At 45.9% G+C, this 20,598-nt stretch overlaps 2 protein-coding genes across 20 annotated transcripts in view; one reads left to right on the top strand and one right to left on the bottom strand.

Annotated features, from left to right (window-relative positions):
- LEF1 (lymphoid enhancer binding factor 1) overlaps positions 1-11,537 on the bottom strand; it is a 117,720-nt gene extending 106,183 nt beyond the window's left edge. Inside the window, exons 1-3 of one of the 6 annotated variants that reach the window (XM_038581937.1) lie at positions 11,127-11,537; positions 8,566-8,632; positions 6,981-7,114 (exon numbers count right to left, since the gene is read on the bottom strand). In XM_038581937.1, coding sequence (XP_038437865.1) covers positions 6,981-7,114; positions 8,566-8,632; positions 11,127-11,342 — 417 coding nt within the window. In that variant the 5' untranslated portion in view covers positions 11,343-11,537. Of the gene's footprint in view, positions 1-6,980; positions 7,115-8,565; positions 8,633-9,772; positions 10,129-11,126 lie in introns of those variants that run through there. The other 5 variants (XM_038581938.1, XM_038581939.1, XM_038581940.1 and 2 more) reach the window with 5 other exon arrangements.
- LOC100687917 (eukaryotic translation initiation factor 1-like) overlaps positions 9,707-20,598 on the top strand; it is a 140,979-nt gene continuing 130,087 nt past the window's right edge. For 12 of the 14 annotated variants that reach the window (XR_005382705.1, XR_005382704.1, XR_005382702.1 and 9 more), the window contains exons 1-2: positions 9,707-9,794; positions 17,023-17,123. The gene's annotated coding sequence lies outside the window, so the exon portion shown is untranslated. The remainder of the gene's footprint in view (positions 9,795-17,022; positions 17,124-20,598) is intronic. The other 2 variants (XM_038581945.1, XM_038581944.1) reach the window with 1 other exon arrangement.

Below are 20,598 nucleotides of genomic sequence, written 5' to 3'. Positions count from 1 at the left end.
ATCAAAACTTGATTCTGAAAAACTATCATCAAGTTTCATACAGAATCATTTGTGGGCATAACTAGAAACAAAGGTGAACAATCAAAAGTTTTTTAGAGTCTACTTGCCCCTCGTTAGCTGCAAGAATAAAAGATACTTCTAGACTCTCTGTGATGCAACATCTCTTCCAGTCATATTTCCGCCATAGATGGGAAAAAGGGGACAGGTATGCAAAATTCTTGCTTGTTCTGTAATGCCCTTGCAATATTCCCCACGCAAATTCTCAGTGCCTTTGTGAATGATCTACATATAGCAAGTAGTTAATTTCAGCAGGTTTACAAATTTAGCTAGAGTGGGTATTGCGTGTAAATGTGTCATTTCACAAAGACTTTAAAATCCCCTGAACATCCTGTTAAATATTCTGCAAATAGTCCGGGCTAGATTGGCTATAGTATCAAAATCTCTGGAATTAGGAATCCCTATTTCCTATTCATCCTCTACTCAACTCCCCACTCTCTACTTCAGTGTATTTTAATACCCCTCTCTGCCTACTCCTATACCCCATCTAACCTTTGCGGTTGGTCTCTAGGTCATTTTCTGGCTTTGCATTTCCAAATTTTATAAAGATTGAATCATTTATATGCTTAAAATGACTTAAGAGCTTATAGCAAAGTCTACAGTTCCTATACTGTGACTTCATAAAGTCACAATATTGAGAAAGTCATCATGATCTAAAACATATTTTAAAAATTATTTAAACAAAGTCCAATGGCTGTCTTTTTCAAATGAGTAAGGACTTGTCAGGACAATACAAAGTAGTATAAGTCTCTTGATTGCTATAGTATTAGCTTTCTTCTTCTTCTTTTTAAAGATTTTATTTATTTATGAGAGAGAGAGAGAACACACATAAGCAGGGGATCTGCAGACAGAGGGAGAGGGAGAAGCAGGCTCCCTGCTGAGCAAGGAGCCTGATGTGGGACTCCATGTCAGAACCCTGGGATCACGACCTGAGCAAAACGCAGACGCTTAACCAACTGAGCCACACAGCCACCTCCAATATTAGCTTTCTATAGACTCTGTCAGTTTGGCATAATTACTTAATTATTTTATTTTATTTTATTTTATTTTATTTTATTTTATTTTATTTTAAGTAGTGGGGCTTGAACTCACAACCTTGAGATCAAGACCTGAGACCAAGAGTAGGATGCTTAATCAGCTAAGCCACCCAGGCACCCCCCTAAGTAATAATTTTAAAGATACACAAGTTTTAAATGAGTATCTTCTTTTTTAAAAAAACCTTCACTCCCTGGATGCCTGGGTGGCTCCGCAGTTAAGTGTCTGCCTTTGGCTCAGGGCGTGATCCTGGAGTCCTGGGATGGAGTCCCACATCGAGTCCCTGCGTGGAGCCTGTTTCTCCCTTTGCCTATGTCTCTGCCTCTCTCTGTGTCTCTCATGAATAAATAAATAAACTATTAAAAAAAAAAGAAAAACACCTTCACTCCCATGACAGCAGCATCTATATATGCTGAGCTCTACTTTTGTCTAAGAATAAAACATATATGCTTTTCTGCTCCCTTATGGACAGTGCTGCCTTATTTTCTCTTTAAATTCCGAGTCTATCTTGAAATCAAAGGGAAATTAGTTTTATAAAATTCCAATCATGTCTATAATATATAAATGAGGAACAAAGGAGTCAGAGAGGAATGGAATGATCTGACTGCCTTAAGCAATAACAGTCACATAAACCAAAAATGGTTCTGCTTAAAGAACAAACAAGATTTGTTAAAAACAGTAACAACAAAACAAGACTCAAAAGCTGAAAAATTTTCTCAACTGATATTATGGAAAAATACTTGTGAGGCTACAAGTTCAAGTCCAGGTGAACCCACTTGTGAAGACCTATTTCTGTCCTGTTAAATCATAGGAGTCTTTGACCGCAAGAGAGACTGGGTCAAAATACTGGGGTTGATGAGAGCAAGTTCAGGACCTATATGTGAGCAGGGGGAGGGGTACTTCAAAGAGTAAGATTTTCGGCAGGTTGGCTTAATGGTCTTGTTTTAGTGAATTGGGTTATTCCCATGTTTTTGAATGAACAAGAAATTTCTAGAGTCATTCTGAAAAAAAAAAAAAAAGCATTGATGAATGAGGATCATACTCTGGCCATACAAGTCATACAAGTACAGTATTAGCTCCTGAAGGATCATATGTAGGTAGTATGGCTCCCTGGGACACTTGCATAAGCAAACTGTTTGGTCATGAGATTATCTAAGATATATGAAGTTGGAGGAATGGGGGTGGCAACAGCTTCCAATTATTCTGACTGAGATCCTTCCCCACTTTATAGCAGCAGTACAATTAAAAATGAATCAAACAGAAGAGTTTGAAGGCTCTGAGGAATTTCCCACACATTCTCCTGATAATCCACATTCAAATCTGAGATAAAACGCACCTTCTAAAATTTAGCTTCTCCCACACTTGGGGTAAAGAGGAAAATTTAATATACTTAGCTTCAGAAGTATGCAATTTAGATTAGAAAATTTAAAATAATTTATCACTAAGTCAAATTAAGTAGCTTCTTGTAGTAAGGTGAAGACACTCCATCTTAAAAATCTTGCTCAAAATATATGCCATACTCTCCCTCTATTCCTTATTATTTCTGTATTTTCAAAGCTATGCAGCAATGTGAAGTACAGTGGAATAAACAGTGGCATAAACATAAGCATCCTGATAAGCGTAAGCATATTTAGTTCCTAATTCAGATATGACAATAACAAAAAAATCAAATTTCAGCTGTTTATAAGCAAATACAAACATGGAGGTAGGTTAAGATGTAGTTATAATGGTATAATTCTGTTCATCAGAAATCAAATTAATGATTCCCTTAAAGTAAAAACCATACAGTAAAACTGAGATGCTCAAGATAATGAAAAAAGATTCCCTGAAACACTTTAATGGCAATGTCTACTAAAAAGAAGGAAAACAGGAAAGACAAAAAACAGCATCGTCCTTTCCCACCTAAAAATCGATCCTCAGAAAGAGCACAAAGAAACAAACACAATAAAGTCAGCAGCACAGGCTGGCCAGGTGTTACTGTGGTTGGTGTGACCCCGCTGCAACATTCGCTGTAGCTTCCTGCACCAAGTCTGCTGCTTGGCCCTCCCCGAGCGTCTGAAGAGAAACGAGATGTTTCCCTTCAGAGGTGTTAAAAACTTGGGTTGCCTAAAGGACAGATGTAAGTTTGACACCTAAGATTAATAACCACAGCGTATTAGGCCAGTGGGAACTTTCACTATGTTGAAGACAAACTCACTGCTCACATGGTATTCAGGCACCCAAGTGCTAGGACCCAACGGAGGTAACAAATTATTTTTTTCTTTTAATACTTTACCATTGGCCTACAGGGATTGCCATAAATAACACTCGCGGAAAGAAAGGCTTGGGAGTACGCTTTTAATAAATTCTCTAGGGTCCTTGCTCTGAAATATTTAACAAGCTTCGGCATCTTCTTACTGTCTATGAAAACCACCAACTCAAGCCAAGGTTCACTGTGCTTTATGAGAACTGACACCAAATGTGTTATTATAGGTACTTTCTTGTTAGGCCTGATTTATCTGAACTAAGAATTCTTATTTAAAATTCTGTGAGACACTCATTCATAAGATTTTTGGTATAAACACACCTCGAAGAATTCCAGTTTTGAAGGATATAATTAACCAATTAAAATTTCCCTACAGAAGGGAAAAAGCTGGATTGGTAAAAAATGCTTCATTCTCTTGAGTAGGTGATACTGTACTTAGGTCATAAGTAAAAAGCTGCGCAAGCATACATAGGTCAGTATTTGTCTAAAACTGAGCAAAAGCACAGAGTCGTTAAAATGAGCTACCAACAGAAACATTTCTGTGCATGCCAATTGACCCTAGCTGCATGTAACTGAATTTATATGCAGTTACATATAAAAAGAGAATTCTATGAGAGGAAGGGACAGTCAGGGCCCTCCCCCACCCCCAGATGTTTTTTCGGGCCCTAACACCTGCAACCAGCAGATGTAGTAAACAAGCAGTTGTTTGTAATGCAAATTCAAGTATGGTCTCACCTTAAGCTCAAACACAAATGGTCACCCTGCTCCTGACACCCTAGATGAAAACTTAACACTGAGGATGTCAGCTACACAAACACCAAGTCCTGCTAAGGACAGAGTTAAAGAGCTAGAAGGCAGAAGCATGGTTAGGGGTGAATAAGAGAGGCTGCCTTCCGGTTAGTGTTTTGGATCTCAAACACATTAAAAACAGCTGTTGGGTATTAAGAACCAAAGACTGCAACTCACTTTGGTAGGACCTTTAAAAAAAAAAAATGGATGTAGCCTTGTGGTTAAAACGGAAAAGATTCTGTAATTGTGCAAACTGCAGAATATCGCAAGACGATGTGTCTAAAATAAATGCATTCTAAAATGTAACAGAATAAACCAAAGCAGATAACAAGGTAAGGTAACTGTTTCCTGACCACACCCCTTTCCTCCACCCTACACCCACCAACATTATTCTGGCCACAAAATCTTTCCTAAACAATGAATGACTGTTCAATTCACTGACCTCAAAATTTTAATATATGTACTAACAATAAATACCTTCTATGCTATCAAAATTTCAAAATGATTAGTATGGGGGGCAGGTGGCTGGAGAGACCTAAAGGCGAAAATCCTGATTTAAAGAAGAAATGCTGGGCAGCCCTGGTGGCTCAGCGGTTTAGCACTGCCTTCAGCCCAGGGCCTGATCCTGAAGACCCGGGATCAAGGCCCATGTCAGGCTCCCTGCATGGAGCCTGCTTCTCCCTCTGCCTGTGTCTCTGCCCCTCTCTCTCTCTGTCTCTCATGAATAAACAAAATCTTTAAAATAAATAAAGAAGAAATGCTTAATTTTCAAGATGCTGAGGGATAACTTATACCAGATTTTTATTATATTGACTTTTAATAGATTATTGTTTTGAAAGAAGTGCCTTAACTAAGGAATAAAGCCCACAGATACTTATTAAGCATTAACCGTGTTTACAGCTGAAAAATGTTTTAAAATCATTTTAGGGGCTATTTTCTAACGTTACTAAGTCAGAGACTACAATTTAGATTTGTCAGAAAGATTATTTGTTGTTCTCAAAAGCCTTTCAACAAAAATCTTCAATTATTCCTTATCTAAAACATATTCTCCTTTTCACCATTAAAAAAAAAAAAAAGAACAGTCCCAACTATTAAAAAGTATCTGATATGTTTGCATTATTTAGTTTAACAAATAGAAAAATCTCCTACAAATTTTAAAACTCAGAAGCATTTATTTGGGGGTAGTCCCTAATTATTAAACTGTATTTGCTTTTATTAGTCACTTCTTAGGCAGGACATTCATATGTACAACACAGACACTTCTACCATTAAATATTTGAAAAGCCTTTTAAAATAAAATGTGAAAACACTATTTCCTATGACAACCGTCATAAAATCTCCAAGGTCACCATTTTAACTGCTATATGAAAATCAGAAATATCTTATTCCCTACTTGAAAGTTCAAGTATCTTTTTGAAATTTATGGAAAAATAATTACAGGAACTTCCAAATCACAGTGCCCACATAGAGTATATTTATTTCATATACCTATCATTCTAACAATTGGAGACTACAAATAATCACACAAATACTCTTGTTGATAATTGATTCCTCTCTGCTACTTTGATGGATCTTCTAGATCCCAGATTCTGTTCACTGAGGTATTGTTAGTAGTACTTTCCCTAGATGTCCATGACTGAATTTTTTTTTTCACTTTGTGAAAGCACTGGACTAATAAGGCTAAGACCATAGGGTTCCATCTTCACAATCCTGGGTTTCCTTAGAAGGCCAGCCATACTGAAACCCTCAAGACCCTGTACACACACACACACACACACACACGTTCTTCACTGGAGGCTAGGTGATAGAGGGAGAAAAAGGCTGAAATAGGGTAAATATATTGAAAGATCAGTGAAAATCCATCACTACCATGAGAGAGACGATTCAGGGAGAACTCCATCACCAGCACATTTCACATTCACATAGTATGTAAGTTACCCTTTAGGTGTTTTCTTACTATATAAATGATGTTTCCACTTCCCAACAAAAGAGAAATATCATCAAATGATATATTTGAAATTCTTCACAGTGCTAAACATTTGCAAAATGCAGTTATGTTGCTATTGCATTTTTAGAACTTTGAAAGTTAACTGAGCCATGAGATAAAAAGAATAATATTCACTGGAGTTATCTTCAAGTGGGTATTTTCTCAACACTTATCCCCACCCCCTTGCCAACTGTTTTTTTTTTTTTTTAATGTATTTATTTGAAAGAGAGAGAGAGAGAGAGAGAGAGATTGAGTCCCAAGCAGATTCCATGCTAAGCACAGAGCCTGACCAGAGGCTTGAGCTCATCGCTGGAGCTGAAACCCAGTCAATCGCTTAACTGACTGAGCCACCCAGGCACCCCCCCCCCCCCCATAACAATGACTTTTTAAAAAACATCAGGTAATGCAACAAAATGAGACACTATCTTAAAAGCTGAAGTAACATTCTAAATGTTCAGCCCCAAATAAGCTAAAATAGTTCTGATTCTAGATAGCTATGGGCAGTGAAAGCTATACAGTACATAGCTAACTGAAAAATTAAATCAATTTTTCCTCTCATCAGCATAAAAAGCACAATACATATAAAATCATGAATTTGTTGATTTAACTTTGCTTGCTTTCATGATAACCGGAGATTTGTTATTTATGCATCTTAACCAATAAGACAAAAGCTAAGATTCCAAGTCTAAGACATCAAAAGTAGCACTCTCTTAAGGCAGCCATTCCTCACAGCAGGTCTTATTTACTAATAACTCCTCACATAGAATGAATGTACTTCCAATGTGTTTTTAAAAAACAACTATTTTGCTAAAATATAAATTAGCTTGCGCTTCTGAAAATAATTTGCATCATCATTGTGTTACTCACTGTTCTTGGGATGGGTGGAGAAAGAGATCCATTGGACATGTATGGGTCATTATTCATATTTGGCATCATTATGTACCCGGAATAGCTCGAGTAGGAGGGTCCCTTGTTGTAGAGGCCTCCATCTGGATGCTTTCCTGAGGGAATCCAAATAACAATCAATGATGCACTGACTTCCTTTTTATATCAGTGTATTTTTCATCTGAAAATCTAATAGTTCTATGACAAACCAGACCTTACATAATGGATTTGTTTACAAAATACTGTAACTGGATTATTATGCTCTATTTTAGATTGACAGCATTTATTCTCTTAAATGGCTTAGCAGTGAAACAGATGTTTTAAAAACATGTGGTTCAATTTACTTCCACTACTGACTGGTGTTTTTACAAAAATAAGTGTTATTCAACTAACTTAATTTGTTCTAAAACTAACAAACTGGACCAAGAAACATACACATGTGAAAGAACACACAAAACCTAAAGCTGTCTTATAAACATATTAGGCCATCTAGCCATACACACACACACACACACACACACACATATTTACACACCTGAAGTTATGCTCCACCTTAGCAACAAAGTAAAAAATTCTACCTGTGCTACTAGATTACTAAAAAATTTCTAGATTTTATTGAGGGAGAAAGAGTTATATCTAGTAGATGGACAATTACCCAAATTTACGAAGGATTAACTCCAGGAGACTTATTTTTACATACTACACCATTCTGCCAAAGAAATCTGTGTGTTTAACATATACATTTCTTAATCTGTATAACTCCTTTGTAGCTCTGAAGAAATTCTGATATTATACTTCTCTTCCCTCTTTTCCTAGCTGACTTATTATATATGAACACTCACTCCATTCTGGTCAAACCAACTGTAAGCAAAGGAAAACAGAAATGCAGACTATTCAACAAGAAAACCCTACAGATTACTTGATTATTCTAAAGTCACAAGGAGTTCTAGTTAAATCTAAAAAACACATGCAATTTTTAAAGTTTTGAGTAAGAATTAGAAATGGGGAGAAAGTCTATAATAATGTTCCACATGCAAAGGTCCTAATTTTAAGAATAAAGTTTTATATTTTTACAAATTAGATTCTGATTTACTGAGCCATATTTAGTCAGTGCGTTCGCTGCCTGCCTTCTCACTACAACAAGAAACAGCAATTTTACAAATGAAACTCCATTTGAAACTATTCTTGTTGGAAAATAAATTGGTATAGACTGTCACTCTGTACAATCCAGAAAAAAAATACTAAAGTTCTAAGCCAATTAGAACTTGGGCTAAAAAAAAAAAGGAAAAAAGGAAAAATTATAGACATTTCCTCTTCCACAGAGAATCTAGAAGCCAACTAAAATCCAAAGGCCCCTAACTCATTCAGATACAGTTTTTAAATCATACATGAGAAATAGGCAGTGAGTTTCCTGGGTTTTCTTTCCCATTTTGTTAAAATAGTGGGCACCGCCGTATCACATCTGATTCCTGTTTCTTGGGCTCAAATAAAAATCAGAAATATACCTATATTCACAAATTGCACCTATTAAATGATAAACTTGGGAGAAATAGAATTAGTGTCTTACCGTCATCAGGGTGTTCTCTGGCCTTGTCGTGGTAGGACTCCTGAGAGGTTTGTGCTTGTCTGGCCACCTAACAGCAAGAATCCCCATCCCCAAAAAAAGAAAACCAACTTTGAGTTTGTGATTGTGTATCCACTGGTAATTCAAAGGAGGAGGACTGGGTGAGGCTCAACCTACCTATCTTATCAACCTAAGTGGGATAGGCTAGGGCTGAGAACCTGGAAATCTTTTGCTTTTTCTTTTCAACACATATTTTTAAAGTGATTATTATATACCCAAGACTAGAAAGTATAAATAATACTAAGAAAAACAGTAACAGTATAGTAAATCTGGGAAAGATCCGCATGCTCCTCTGACTGCTGATTATTACAATACATCAAGGCTACTTAGATACCTAGTATGATAGGAGTTTGACTTAATGGGGTTCATCCTTTTGATAGCTTCTTTAACCACTGTGAACGGTCGATCAGAGCCAATTAAAATTGGGCAGAAATACCATTTTGCAACTAAAATAAAATAAAAACTAGGCACTTACAGATAGGGGTCTTAAGGTGACTGTCCTAAGCCAGTCCCAGCAGGAGACCCCCTCCCTAAAACCTACCACAGCTGGCTGAGTGCAAGCTGACAAGAAAAAAGTGAACTACTCTGCGGTTAAAGGGAGGAAAATTCGAGACTTGAGTTATAAACATCTAAAAGGTAGCCCAGTTAATATCAGTTCTGGTAACCACCATCCACCCAGACTCAACCACGTGCAAATCAGTGGTATTACCCATTCACCATCTTCCCTGGTCTGCCCCATGCCCACTTACTACCTTGGCAAAGATTAACAGAGCCTTAATCCCTGGGTTCTATGCTTCAAGCTGTAGGACCCTTCTTCCCAGAGCAAAAACGGAAAATGTGAAGTGGGTGGCAGATTTATTCATGGAATACGAAAGGACAAGCAAAATGAGCAGAAAAAGATGCTGCTCTATAAATGCAAGAGTTTGCTTCTGTTTCAGATGTTATTTGGTTCCTTGGACATATGTCCTCCAGGTAACCTTCTCCCCCGAATGCATATTCACAAACCCTTTAAGAGGAGTTGCGTGCATCCTAGCCCCCCCCCCCCACCTTTCAAATTGGAATGTGGTAATGAAAGATACGAGGATCAGGATCACGAGCGCCCTTGTGTTCTTAGAACCCAGGCCCCCCAGGCTTCCAAATGCGTACTCACCCCCGCCATTGGTATTAAGAAGGTAAGTCTGAAGTGTTCTTAAACGTGTTGTTTAAAACCCAAAATGTCCCCGCCCCCAAAACCACAGGCTTTCTTTTTGGGGGCAGAAGGATGCCATTTAAGGGAAAAGGGTATACCCTCCAAGTTTCTTTGGAGGGAAAAAGCGTTGGTGAAATCATTTGAGCGTCAGGACTTTTCTACCGGATTTCCTCCAAAGCGTTTGTTTCCCAGTTGTTAACCGAGGGTGGCCGGCGGAGTGTCGGGTATCAGGGTCCATCCGCCCACCCCAACCCCCCTTTCTGAAACTCTCCACCGCCTGAAAATAGCCCTTCCGCGCGGTCCTGCTCGCTCGCGGCTTTCCCTCGCCGGCACTCACGTGTCTCTATTTACTCTACTTGGGTTACCTGCGCTGTCGCCCGCAGCGGCCCGGGAGATCAGATAACGCGCTTTCCACTCCCTGAGTGGGTGCCCTGGCTTCCGCCACGTCTCCACTCTGACTCCCCTTTCTTCTGCAAAGATTGAAGGCCTGAGCCGGACTCAAACTTGCCAAGTGTAAGCGCTTTTTTTTACTTTAAGTGACCAGGTTTGGAGAGACCGAGTGTTGCCCGCGGTCCCGGGAGCGCCCCCGCCCCCGCCCCCCCCGCGCAGGGCGGCTCGGCTCGGCTCGGCTCGGCTCGCGGCGCCCACGGCTCCCAGCAGCCGCCGGCCGGGGCGCAGGGACTGCGGCGGCCGCAGAGACCGGGGCGCGCGCCCCCGCCGCTGGCCGACTCCGCGCGAACCGCGCTCCCCGGCGGTTGGGACCGCCCCGCCCGTCCGCGGCCCACGCCCGCCTCCTCTTCCTCTCCGCCTGCAGCTCCGCTCATCTCTACCTAAGCCTTTGGTGGTTTAACGCACTTTGGCAGAGACCTCTACCGAGAGCGCGCGCGGGGTGCACTTTGCTCCGTCCCACGGAAGAACTTCTTAGTGCTGTTCGGGCATCTTCGCTTTAATGCGTCGCACCCTCTCAAGCCCGCTAAAAAGTCCGCAGGCGACACGTTACGGGTTAAGGGCAGCTTGTCTTGCCCCCGAGCCAACAATCTCCTCCTCGAACCTCAGCACTGATCCGTAACCTTCCCTGCACACTCCTCCGCCTCCCACCAACACACACACACGCACGCACGCACGCACACGAAGAATGTGGACCGGGGGCCCGTCCAACCCCCCACCCCCACCCCCACCCCACCCCCACCCCACCCCCGCCGGCGAGGGACCTCCTCGGGGCCGGCGGCCCCGGCTGCCCGGCGCCTTCCCTCCTCCTCGGCTCCTCCCGGGGACCCGCCACGCCTCTCGGACCTCCGGGCTGCGGCCCGCTCACCTCGTGTCCGTTGCTGGTCGGGATGATTTCGGACTCGTTCACTAAGGAGGACTTGATGTCGGCTAAGTCGCCTTCCTCTTCGGGGTGACTGATTTCTGCGAAGATCTTCTCCTTCTGAGGATCGCCCTCATCCTTGAAAGGGATCATTTCGTCGGTGGCGCAGAGTTCCGGGTCTCCCCCGCCGCCGCCGCCGCCGGCCCCGGAGAGTTGGGGCATCCCGACGGCTCTGCAATCTCCGCTCGGCTGGAGGGGCCCCCGAGGCGACAGCAGGAGAGACAGAGGATCAACGAAAGGGGGAGGAGGAAAAGGAGAACTGGAAGGATGCGTGAGGGAGGAGAGCGGGCGGAAACCGGGCCCGCGGCCCGAGGCCGGAGCAGCTGCGGCGGTGCCCGAGCCCCGGCGGCGCGCTCCGCTCCACTCCGCGGAGCCCGGCTCCCGCCCTCGCGGCCGAAGGGCGCTGGGCTGCTGAGGCCGCCGGCGCCGGCGCCTCTGGGGGCGTCTGAGCTGCGGGGCGCGTGCTAGGCTGGGCTGCCCCGGCGGCCACCCCACGCCCCCGGCGCCTCCAGGGTCTGCGCGGAGGACGCCGGTTCCGGAGGAGGCAAGACTCTCCCACGCGCCGAGGAGGGTCCGTCGGCGGGTCTCTACGCAAACCTCTCCACCCTAGCTTCCCCGGTGGCCGACTTGGGAGTTTGTTTTCCGAGGAAGGCGACCTGGGCGCAAAGGCTCCGTTTGCCCCAGCGCACAGGGTGCAAAGGAGAATCAGAAGATAACGAAATGTCCGCTTCCTGGAGGGTAAAAAAAAAATTAAAGAGCCGCCGGGTTGAGATGTCCGTTTTTAAAGCTTCTTATTTCCTTCCCTTTCGCTTCAGTTTTCCTTCTCCAGGCGCATTTAATCTGCTGGTGGAGGAGGAGGAGGAGGAGGAGGAGGTGGGGGAGGAGGAGGAGGGGGAGGAGGAGGAGGAGGGAAGAGAAAGAGAAGAAGTTTGCCAAGAATAAAGTTTGTGCCGGCGAGCGCTGGGAGTCGGCAGTGGAGGATGCGGCGGGGTCTCGGGGAGTCACAGCAGGGGCCTTGGACCCGAAAGCTTCTGCCGGGCGCTCGAGCCGACAGACACGCACTCACAGCCCGACCCCTCTTTGTTCCCGGCTCGAGTTTCTCAGCCTGGCGCTCTCGCTCGCCGCTCTCCACGCCGCCGCCGGGCCGCTCTGTCAAAGCAAAGAGCTGCACCCTTCGGGTTCGCCCGGCCGAGGGGAGGGGGGGGTGCCCCGAGCCTGGCCGCGTTCGAGGCTCCGGGCGCGTCCCGGGCCCTCGGACGGCGAGTGCTGAGCCCGGGTCCCTCCTCCGCACCCTGCCCCGCAGGTGAGCGGCTGCGCCTCCCCACCGCTTCTCCTCCTCCCGCGCCTCGCTGGCGCTGAAGAGCTACCCACTTGCGTCGCTTCTCCTCCCTCTCCCCTCCCCCGCCTCCAGCTCTCCTTGGCCGCCCGCTGGGGGGGCGGGGGGGGGCGGCGAGAAGGAGGTGGTGATTGAGGACTTTTTTTTTTCTTTTCCCAGAGCCTGTAGGACGAGTCCTAGTTGTGTGTGTGTGTGTGTGTGTGTCGGCGCGTGTGTGTGTCTGCGCGCGCGCGCGAGCCAGTGCGCGCGCGCCTAAAGGATCTAGAAACTCGCTGAGAGGAGGAAGGACCCGGCGCTTCCTGTAACCCACGGAGAAGCACCCTTTGCCCGCGTGAAATTGACAAGAAACTCTGCCAGAACGGTTTAACTTCATCATCTAAGTATCTTTTCTCTTGTACCCCCTGCACCTTCCTCTGCCAGTCTCGCCCGCCCCCCCCCCTTCCCGCCTCCTTCTCCCTCCCTCCCTTTGGCAGGGCAAAGAAGATGAAAGAGAAGCCGCCGCAGCTGTGATCGACACCACATTGATAGATGCTCTGACAGAGCGGATGAGGCGGGAATTGGGGACAGAGAGAAGGAAAAGGGGAAAATATAACAGAGATTGCTCAACTAAGAAAACGGAAACAAGGACAAGGAAGAGAGTTGTGACTTTCCTAAACTATAATGTCAAAGGACAAGGGAGCACATGTTAGCAAAAATTAAATCTCCGGTCTTAACCGAGAAAAATAGGACAAAGAAGAAAAAACTGAAGACTGGATGTTAATTGTCGCCTTTTAAAACAAGATCTCTTTCTGTGCATCCTCACCATGAGATGTACAGAGAGAGTTGCGCTAGGTCTCTCTTGGATTTCAGGAGATACACGCTACAGTGTATGGGAACCTCATAGAGAATGGAAGATCAACCCAAGGAGGGAGAAGGCAAAGGGACCCAGGAGAGGGATGCCTGTAGAGAGAGGGAGGGAGGACTGGGCAGTCTCTGGCATCTCGGACTGCGCACTCAAAGGGACCCTTGAAGATGCAAATCCGAAATCCAACCTCAAAAATTCCCCAGGCACCACCATCTCTTTGATGCATTTTGTACAAGGACAGGACTTTTAAGGAGATGCTTTGTGAAAGTTACAGTATAAGCGAAGCTGAAGTTTGAAAACACATTACATTTTGTTCCTTGGCTCTCAAAACCCCCTCAGTTAAAAATCCAGGCAAAATTATTATACCTAATACACTAGCCATCTGTAAAACCTCAGAACAGTAAACAAGAGGCAGGAAGAAATGTGTCTCCATCTACCTTAAATTGAAAATAAGGAAAACACTACAGAATCAGACGTTAGCTCTATTTTATAGGAATAGTCATGCAAAGGTCCCTCTTTTCCTAAGGAGAAAACTGCATGCTGCTGGGCATTATATATAAGTAAAGACCTTAACAGTGCTCCAAAAGAGCACTTAAAACTTTGCCCCAGGATGGGAAATTTACTAAAAAGCAATTTTAAATACTATCAAACGGTTCTATTAGTCATATACAGCATGGTCAGTTGTCACACATATTCTATTTGGGGGATTGGGGTAAAATTAGGGAGCTAGTGACGGAAGGCAGGAAGAGTAAAACATTAAACACACTCTAAATAGCTGACAATGCAAAGCCTTAAAGAAGAAAAGAATATTCTAATACAATATGTCTGTAAGACAATAGTAAAAAAGATTGGAAAAAAACCATTTTTTAAAAATTGATGGCGGTAGTCAACTTCCCTTGAAGTCAGGCACCAATGTGAGTGTAAAGTACCAGTGATGTGAACATGTAGCTATGTCAGACATTAATACCCTCTGTTCTAAAAGAAATGTGGGAAAGCAAAGTCAAAAGTCCTCCCAATAAATGTGCCAATTTGGCTGGTAGGAAAAGAGCTGGGAAATGCAGTTTCACAAAGTAGCCAGAGTAAGGGTTCCTTTTCATCAAAATATTGAGAGGGTGTGGAATTGGGGTGGGGGGCACACAGAATGGCCATAGAATATTTTCTGGGAGCCAAGGAGAGATTAAATGACGACTCCTTCATCTCCCTGTTTAAGTGTTGCAACTAATTCGAATCCCATTTTCTCCCTCATGTTAATTATCTGGACTCCCAGAGTCTTTGGGGAGCTCAGCTCCAGGTGTCCTGGAGATTAGGAGCTCGAGGAGATGGGAGTTTGGGGAATAATAACTAGTAGGAACTGTTCACTAGAAGGACCGAGGGTAGGGGGCTTTGTTTGGAATTTTTCGGTAACCCTCTCTTACGGAAACGTTTCTAACGAAATCACCAGCGCTTTGCTCTCTCTGTGGCTGTTTGTCCTCCTTGCGGCGTGCGGTTGTTGACGGATTGTCCCTAGCATCGCTGCAAATCTTGAGATGGGCTGAACTTAACGGGGGCTTTACGAGGCGAGAAAGCATTCGTGCAAATTCTTTAAAAGCTTTATCTGGGAGAGAGGTGGACGTTTCCCCGCGAAGTCTGTCTTTCCTGGGGTGGGGGTGGCGGGTGGTGGTGGGGTGCTGGGAAGCTGGGCCCCTTCGGGAGGGGTGAAGTCACCCTAGGAAAGACGGTCCTTCTCCCCGAACAGGTTCGGCGATGTACCAGCCAAAGGCATTTCTGCCGCCGGGAGGTCTTTCCGAGATCGTGTGGGGGCTGCTATTATATATGCAGCTGCTTTGGGTGCACATACAGCCCGGGATGTGGTGGGTGCGGCGCGGGAGAAACGCCGCCGCCCGCCGCCCTCTTCCCTCGGATGTAGAGGCGGGTTGTTCGTGTGAACTCGAGCGAACGACTGGAGGTTGGCTGTTGCAGGTTCACTCCTTCAGGATGTGGGTTTCAGGGGGCGTTTTGATGTGATTTAATTCTGACCGTGAAACAATTGCTAGGGGCTGGCTGGATTGCTGTTGGTTTTTCCCCTCTTGGTGGCTTTGGTTGGTTTGGGTTTAGTTTGGGAGCGGACGGTGACTTGTTTGATAGCAACACTTCCCTCGGTGCCGGGCGCCGTCGCCGGCTCTGCGCGTGGGGGACCGGGCGCCCACCCCGAGCCGGAACCGGGGGGTGGGGGGTGGGGGGTGGAGGTGGGTGGGAGCGGAGACGGGCCCCGAGGTCCGCAGGGCCGGGGAACTGGGAGGATGCCCCCCCCCGCCACGGAGAGACCCCTACCCCCCCCCCCCCGGCGATTTTGCTGCCAAGTCGACGCGGCTACACACACTCCGTAGTGAGTCCTTAATTACAGGGAGGAGAGAAACGCGCGGTGCCCTCCGGAGCGCTCTCCGCCCCCTCGGTCCTCACCTCCCGCCCAGACTCCGGGTTTTCCCCTTTGTGTGGCCTGGACTCTCTCCCCCAGCTACAACTTTGGTGGGATCCCAAAGGAAGGAGGTGGCGGGGGCCTAACGCAAGCGGATGCTCGAGGACGCTCGAGGAGCAAGGACGATGAAGAACTAGAAAAACGAATACTGGGATTGCAGAGACGGACGGGACTCCGGCGCCCTCGGTTTCCCCGCCCCGGCCTTCGCCGGGAGACCGAGTGCTTGGGGCGCTCCAGTTTAGGGGACTCCGCGGAAAGGAGAAGGGGGGCGGGGAGGGGGGCGAGCTGAAGGGCCGTGTGTGTCCCAGGGGTTCTTCCGCCTCTTGGGGTCTCCTCCTAAGGCCGCCGCACCCCCCTCCCTCGCCGCGGCAACGATCCGTAGCCCCGCGGAAATGTGGCTCGCAGATTCGGCCGCGTGCAGGCTCCCGGCGTCGGCGAGGCCCGCGCCCGAGGGCCCCCGCAGCTCTGCACCCCGCAGCTCGGCACCCCGCCCGGCCCTCCCGCCGCTCCTCCCGCGCTCGTGCGGACGCGGGCCAAGCTCGGCGCCCGCGGCGCGCCCGTCCGGGGAGCTGCGTCCTCCCGAGGCCCGCGAAGGGGGGCCCCACCCCGTCTAGCACCAGCCGGCCCTCTGTCCCCCGGGAAGCGATGGCTCCCCACCCCGGGGCCGCCCGGAACGACCGGAGTCAAGTCGGGGTGACTCCGCTCGGGAACCGGGGGACATGGGGCGGCGGGTTCGGAGGGGGGCCCCCGCCACGCGCCTTCAGGGCTGGGACGCAACGGGAACCCCTGTCAACCCCCCCCCCCCCCCGGGACCCGGGGCTACGTCTGGAATGGAGTGGAATGGATGTGCGACCCGGAGTAAACCTGCAGACCAGCGGACGGCCTGCCTGGCGGTGGGCTGCACGTAAAATTCCTTTCCCTCCTGTCTGAAAACTTTTCTCCGGCGCCCTGACTCGGCGTGGGGACGGGCCTCGGGCCGGGCGACCGGACTAGCAGGGGCTGGGCGGCCCCTCCCTCCGCAGCCCGGTCCCGTCCACGCGCTCCCCCGGCCGGGGACGCGCGGGGCCCGGCGCGGAGAGGCTGCCCCGCGCGCGCGAGCCGCGCCTTATATCCTCGGAGGGCGGCGCCTGCGCAGGGCCCGGCTCGGCGGCATGGCCTTTGAAGTCGTGGCGGCTGCAGCTTTCATCCTTTCTTTTTTCCCTCGCAGGCCCCTTTGTGTGACTAAATTTGGCAAGAATATGGATCCGAGCCAGGCTTTCCACGTGTGCTCCCAGCTCCCAGCTGAGAAGGCCAAGGGTTCTCTTCCGGGTAAGGAGACAGGGAGAAAGATCAAAGAGTTTGGGGAGCTGGATCTGAAATGTGAATTGAAAATAAAAAATCAAGCCTGGACACATTCCAGTTTCTAAAGCAAAACCAACCCCTTAGCAGAGGCCGTCTCGCTATGACTCTCTTTCTCCTTCTGCTCTTTTTTTACTCTCCTCTGCCTTTCTTTCCCCACAACCATTCTCGAGCACATGGAATAAAATAAAGACGACATAGGGAAGCACTTAGTTCCTCCAGATTTTTGTCTTGCAGTTAATTTTATTAGGGAAAATATCTTGTTCATAATTGCTGTTATGGGAAGCCGAATTTCTGGAGCCATAAATATTGTCTTATTTTACTATGCTTCTCACTTTCTTTTGTAGCACATTTGGGAGGAGAACGTGGACACACGCGTGTGTGTTCATTGTACGTAGTGCTTCTTTTGCTACACACGATATGGTGCACTACATAGTTTTCTCCCACAGAAGTTAGATCCTGCAAAACCGATGTTAGTATTGTTTTTTGTTTTGTTTTGTTTTTAATAAAAGCATTCACTGTCTGGTGTCTCTGGTTTATAATCCTCTTATTGACAGAGTTCTGAGATCTTTTCCTACAGGAGACTAGCTAGAAAGTTTGTCTTTATAGTTTAGGAAACCACAAGGCCCCCTTTGGAATATATTTCTTGAGCAGTATTCTGTTGTTTCAGAAGTAACTGGTATGAAGAAACTGCTTTGAAATACTGTAATGCAGAGTCGGAAATCCTGGGTCTGAGGTGGGCTGTGTCACTCCTGTCATGCTCTCACCTCAGGCAAGGCATTTAACTTCTCCCAGACTCAGTTTCCTCTCTGCAGAATGGCTGTAATAACGGCCTACTCGATAAGATTGTTGTAAGCATTCAGTGAGATAATGCATGTGAAGGTGTATACTAATGTATTAGTAGTTCATGAAGCAAAGATGATTCTTCAGGAGACCTGTAAATTGCAAAATCAGACTAAGGCACTAGGAATCTCTACCACAGAAGTAAATGGGAATGGTTTCATATACACACCCATGCTTTGACCATCTCCACATCTGCAACAGTTGTGTTACAAAAGCACCAAAATCATCTTAGTATTTGTTACCTCTTAATGAACAGATAAATTGATATAGACAAATGACACCGAAAGCAGAATATTATTTTGTGAGGCAGTTGACACAGCTTGTAATAACTCTGAGAACGACCTTAGTAGTATGATGGCCTATGAGATAGATAAAATACTTAACAACAGCTTTAAGTACACGGGGAGGAGGTGACTAGAAAAGTGTGTAAAGAGATGTTTCTTGGGACTGTGTAAATACCATCAGAATGTATGTTTCAGAATAGAATGTGATTACATATCTCAGACTGAGGCATCTCAAGTTTACAAGGCAATAAAGGTTATGGTTCAGGCTGGGTGTGAAGTGACGGAGCTGCCACCTGTGTAGCACTTAGGACATTTAGCTGAGTGTGCTTCATGCATGATCCTTCCTAACTTAAGGTGACTCCTCCAATGGGGTCATTTCCTGGGCTCCACCTCCCAAGATAAGGTTTCCAGTGATACCTGTGTATGAAGTGGTAAAAGCAGGAGTAGGGGGAGGTTTCCAGGGTTCTGGTTCCAGTCTTCTTTTACTGTGGCCCAAGGCTGCCCAGGTAGAGTCCTTCTGAGGAGTTCCATCTCTTTTGGCTGCCTCCTGCTGGTAGCAGCACTCAGAGTTTGCAAATGCTGTTGTAGGGACTCTGTAGCAATGGGACACTTAGGAGACACCTTCTAGTTCTAATTTTTCTTTCCCCAAATATCCCAGATTAGAAGTGAATGCTGATCAAGTTCACTGTCAACTTCAGTCCTTCCTTTCACCCTTCTTTATAGATGCAGCCACGTTAAAATTTATTTTTGCCTGGAGAGAGAACATAGACCAAGACACTGAGGATTTTTGTCTTGTGAGGGCCTGAAAATACTCAAGGAAAACCTTCGAGAAAATAAACTCTCTGAATGGGGAGACACGGTTAAAGGATTTTTCTTACTTTTATTAATCTGTTTCTTCAGTAGGTATGATTATGAGGTCTGTCTTGAATTGAGATAAATGAAGTTCTTAAGATGGAGGCCCCTGTAGTTTTTCAGGCCTCCTGGACTGAACAGGCAGGACCTTGGGTTCTGTCAGCATTGAGCCAGAGTCTAATCCCTGGTCTGAAGTGAGAAGCCAAAGCCACAACCTTCTTCTTCTTTTTTTTTTTTTTTTTGTATTTTTTTTTTTATTGGAGTTCAATTTGCCAACATCTAGAATAACATCCAGTGCTCATCCCATCAAGTGCCCTCCTCAGTGCCCATCACCCAGTCACCTCATCCCCCCCCAACCCCCATCGGCCTGCCTCCCCTTTCCACCACCCCTTGTTCGTTTCCCAGAGTTAGGAGTCTCTCATGTTCTGTCTCCCTCTCTGATATTTCCCACTCATTTTCTCTCCTTTCTCCTTTATTCCCTTTCACTGTTTTTTATATTCCCTTGCCCAAAGGCAAGGGCAGTACCAACAGAGCAATCTGGAGATTAATGCAGAACAAGGTCGTTAGTTTCGTTGTTTATTCAGTTACAGTGCATATTTGTGTAAATTTCGGCGACAGTGGTGGCAATCTCTCTTTGATTGAGTGTAATCTATACATTTTAGTGTTCCAGGAAAGTGCCTGACTGACGGGAACTGCAACCAGTGCCCAGAAAGCACATCTACCCAGGCACAGTGAAGCATGTTGAACAATTTTCCAATGATTTCCATCAAAGTAAATATACCAACCTGGAGGTTCAAGATGGAGCATCCTTTTAATCATGATAGGACTTTTAGGAGTCCTTGTGATTGATCTGTATTTGTTTCCATTTGAAACTGGGTATCTACGTTAAACCTTCACTTACCTCCCAGAGGAGAAGGGATTTTGGTCTATATAACATTTGATCTTCAGGATCCTCTTTTTTTTTTTTTTTTTTTTTTAAGTACTTCTGTTTGTAAAAACAGACTCACAGAGTGGAGTTATCCAGGCTAATGTATACACTTATCCAAGACACAGCTTCTAGTTCTTAACTCTGTCTTGCATGTGCAGCTGTGCTTAAACTGAGAATTAGCAATTCAGAAGGTAGGCAGAGCCAATGCAAATAGTTTAGGCTACAAAATTGTCATCTGGCGCAACTGAGCACTTTTCTCTGGCAAAAATGAGGCTAATTTGCCTGATCTGAATTTGATTTAAAGGTCCTACAATCCCACTCTGCCAATTATAGTTTTCAAATCCACTTCCCTTAGGTTAAATTGGCAGAAAGCAAGGGACAGAGATAAATTACTATGCTGTGAAGTTGGACAATGATTTTTGACTGCCAGTTCAGATAACTGTACAGACTCCCAAATATATTTTGAGGCTTGAATTATCCAGCCATTTGACCTTTGCTGTTCAAATTCTCTGAATAATTTTTAGATTATTTTACTTTG

The sequence above is a fragment of the Canis lupus genome, chromosome 32 (genome assembly GCF_011100685.1).
Source record: "Canis lupus familiaris isolate Mischka breed German Shepherd chromosome 32, alternate assembly UU_Cfam_GSD_1.0, whole genome shotgun sequence".
NCBI classification, from domain to species: domain Eukaryota; kingdom Metazoa; phylum Chordata; class Mammalia; order Carnivora; family Canidae; genus Canis; species Canis lupus.
Note: the sequence above shows the minus strand (reverse complement) of the source record. Positions and strands in the feature narration are given on the sequence as shown.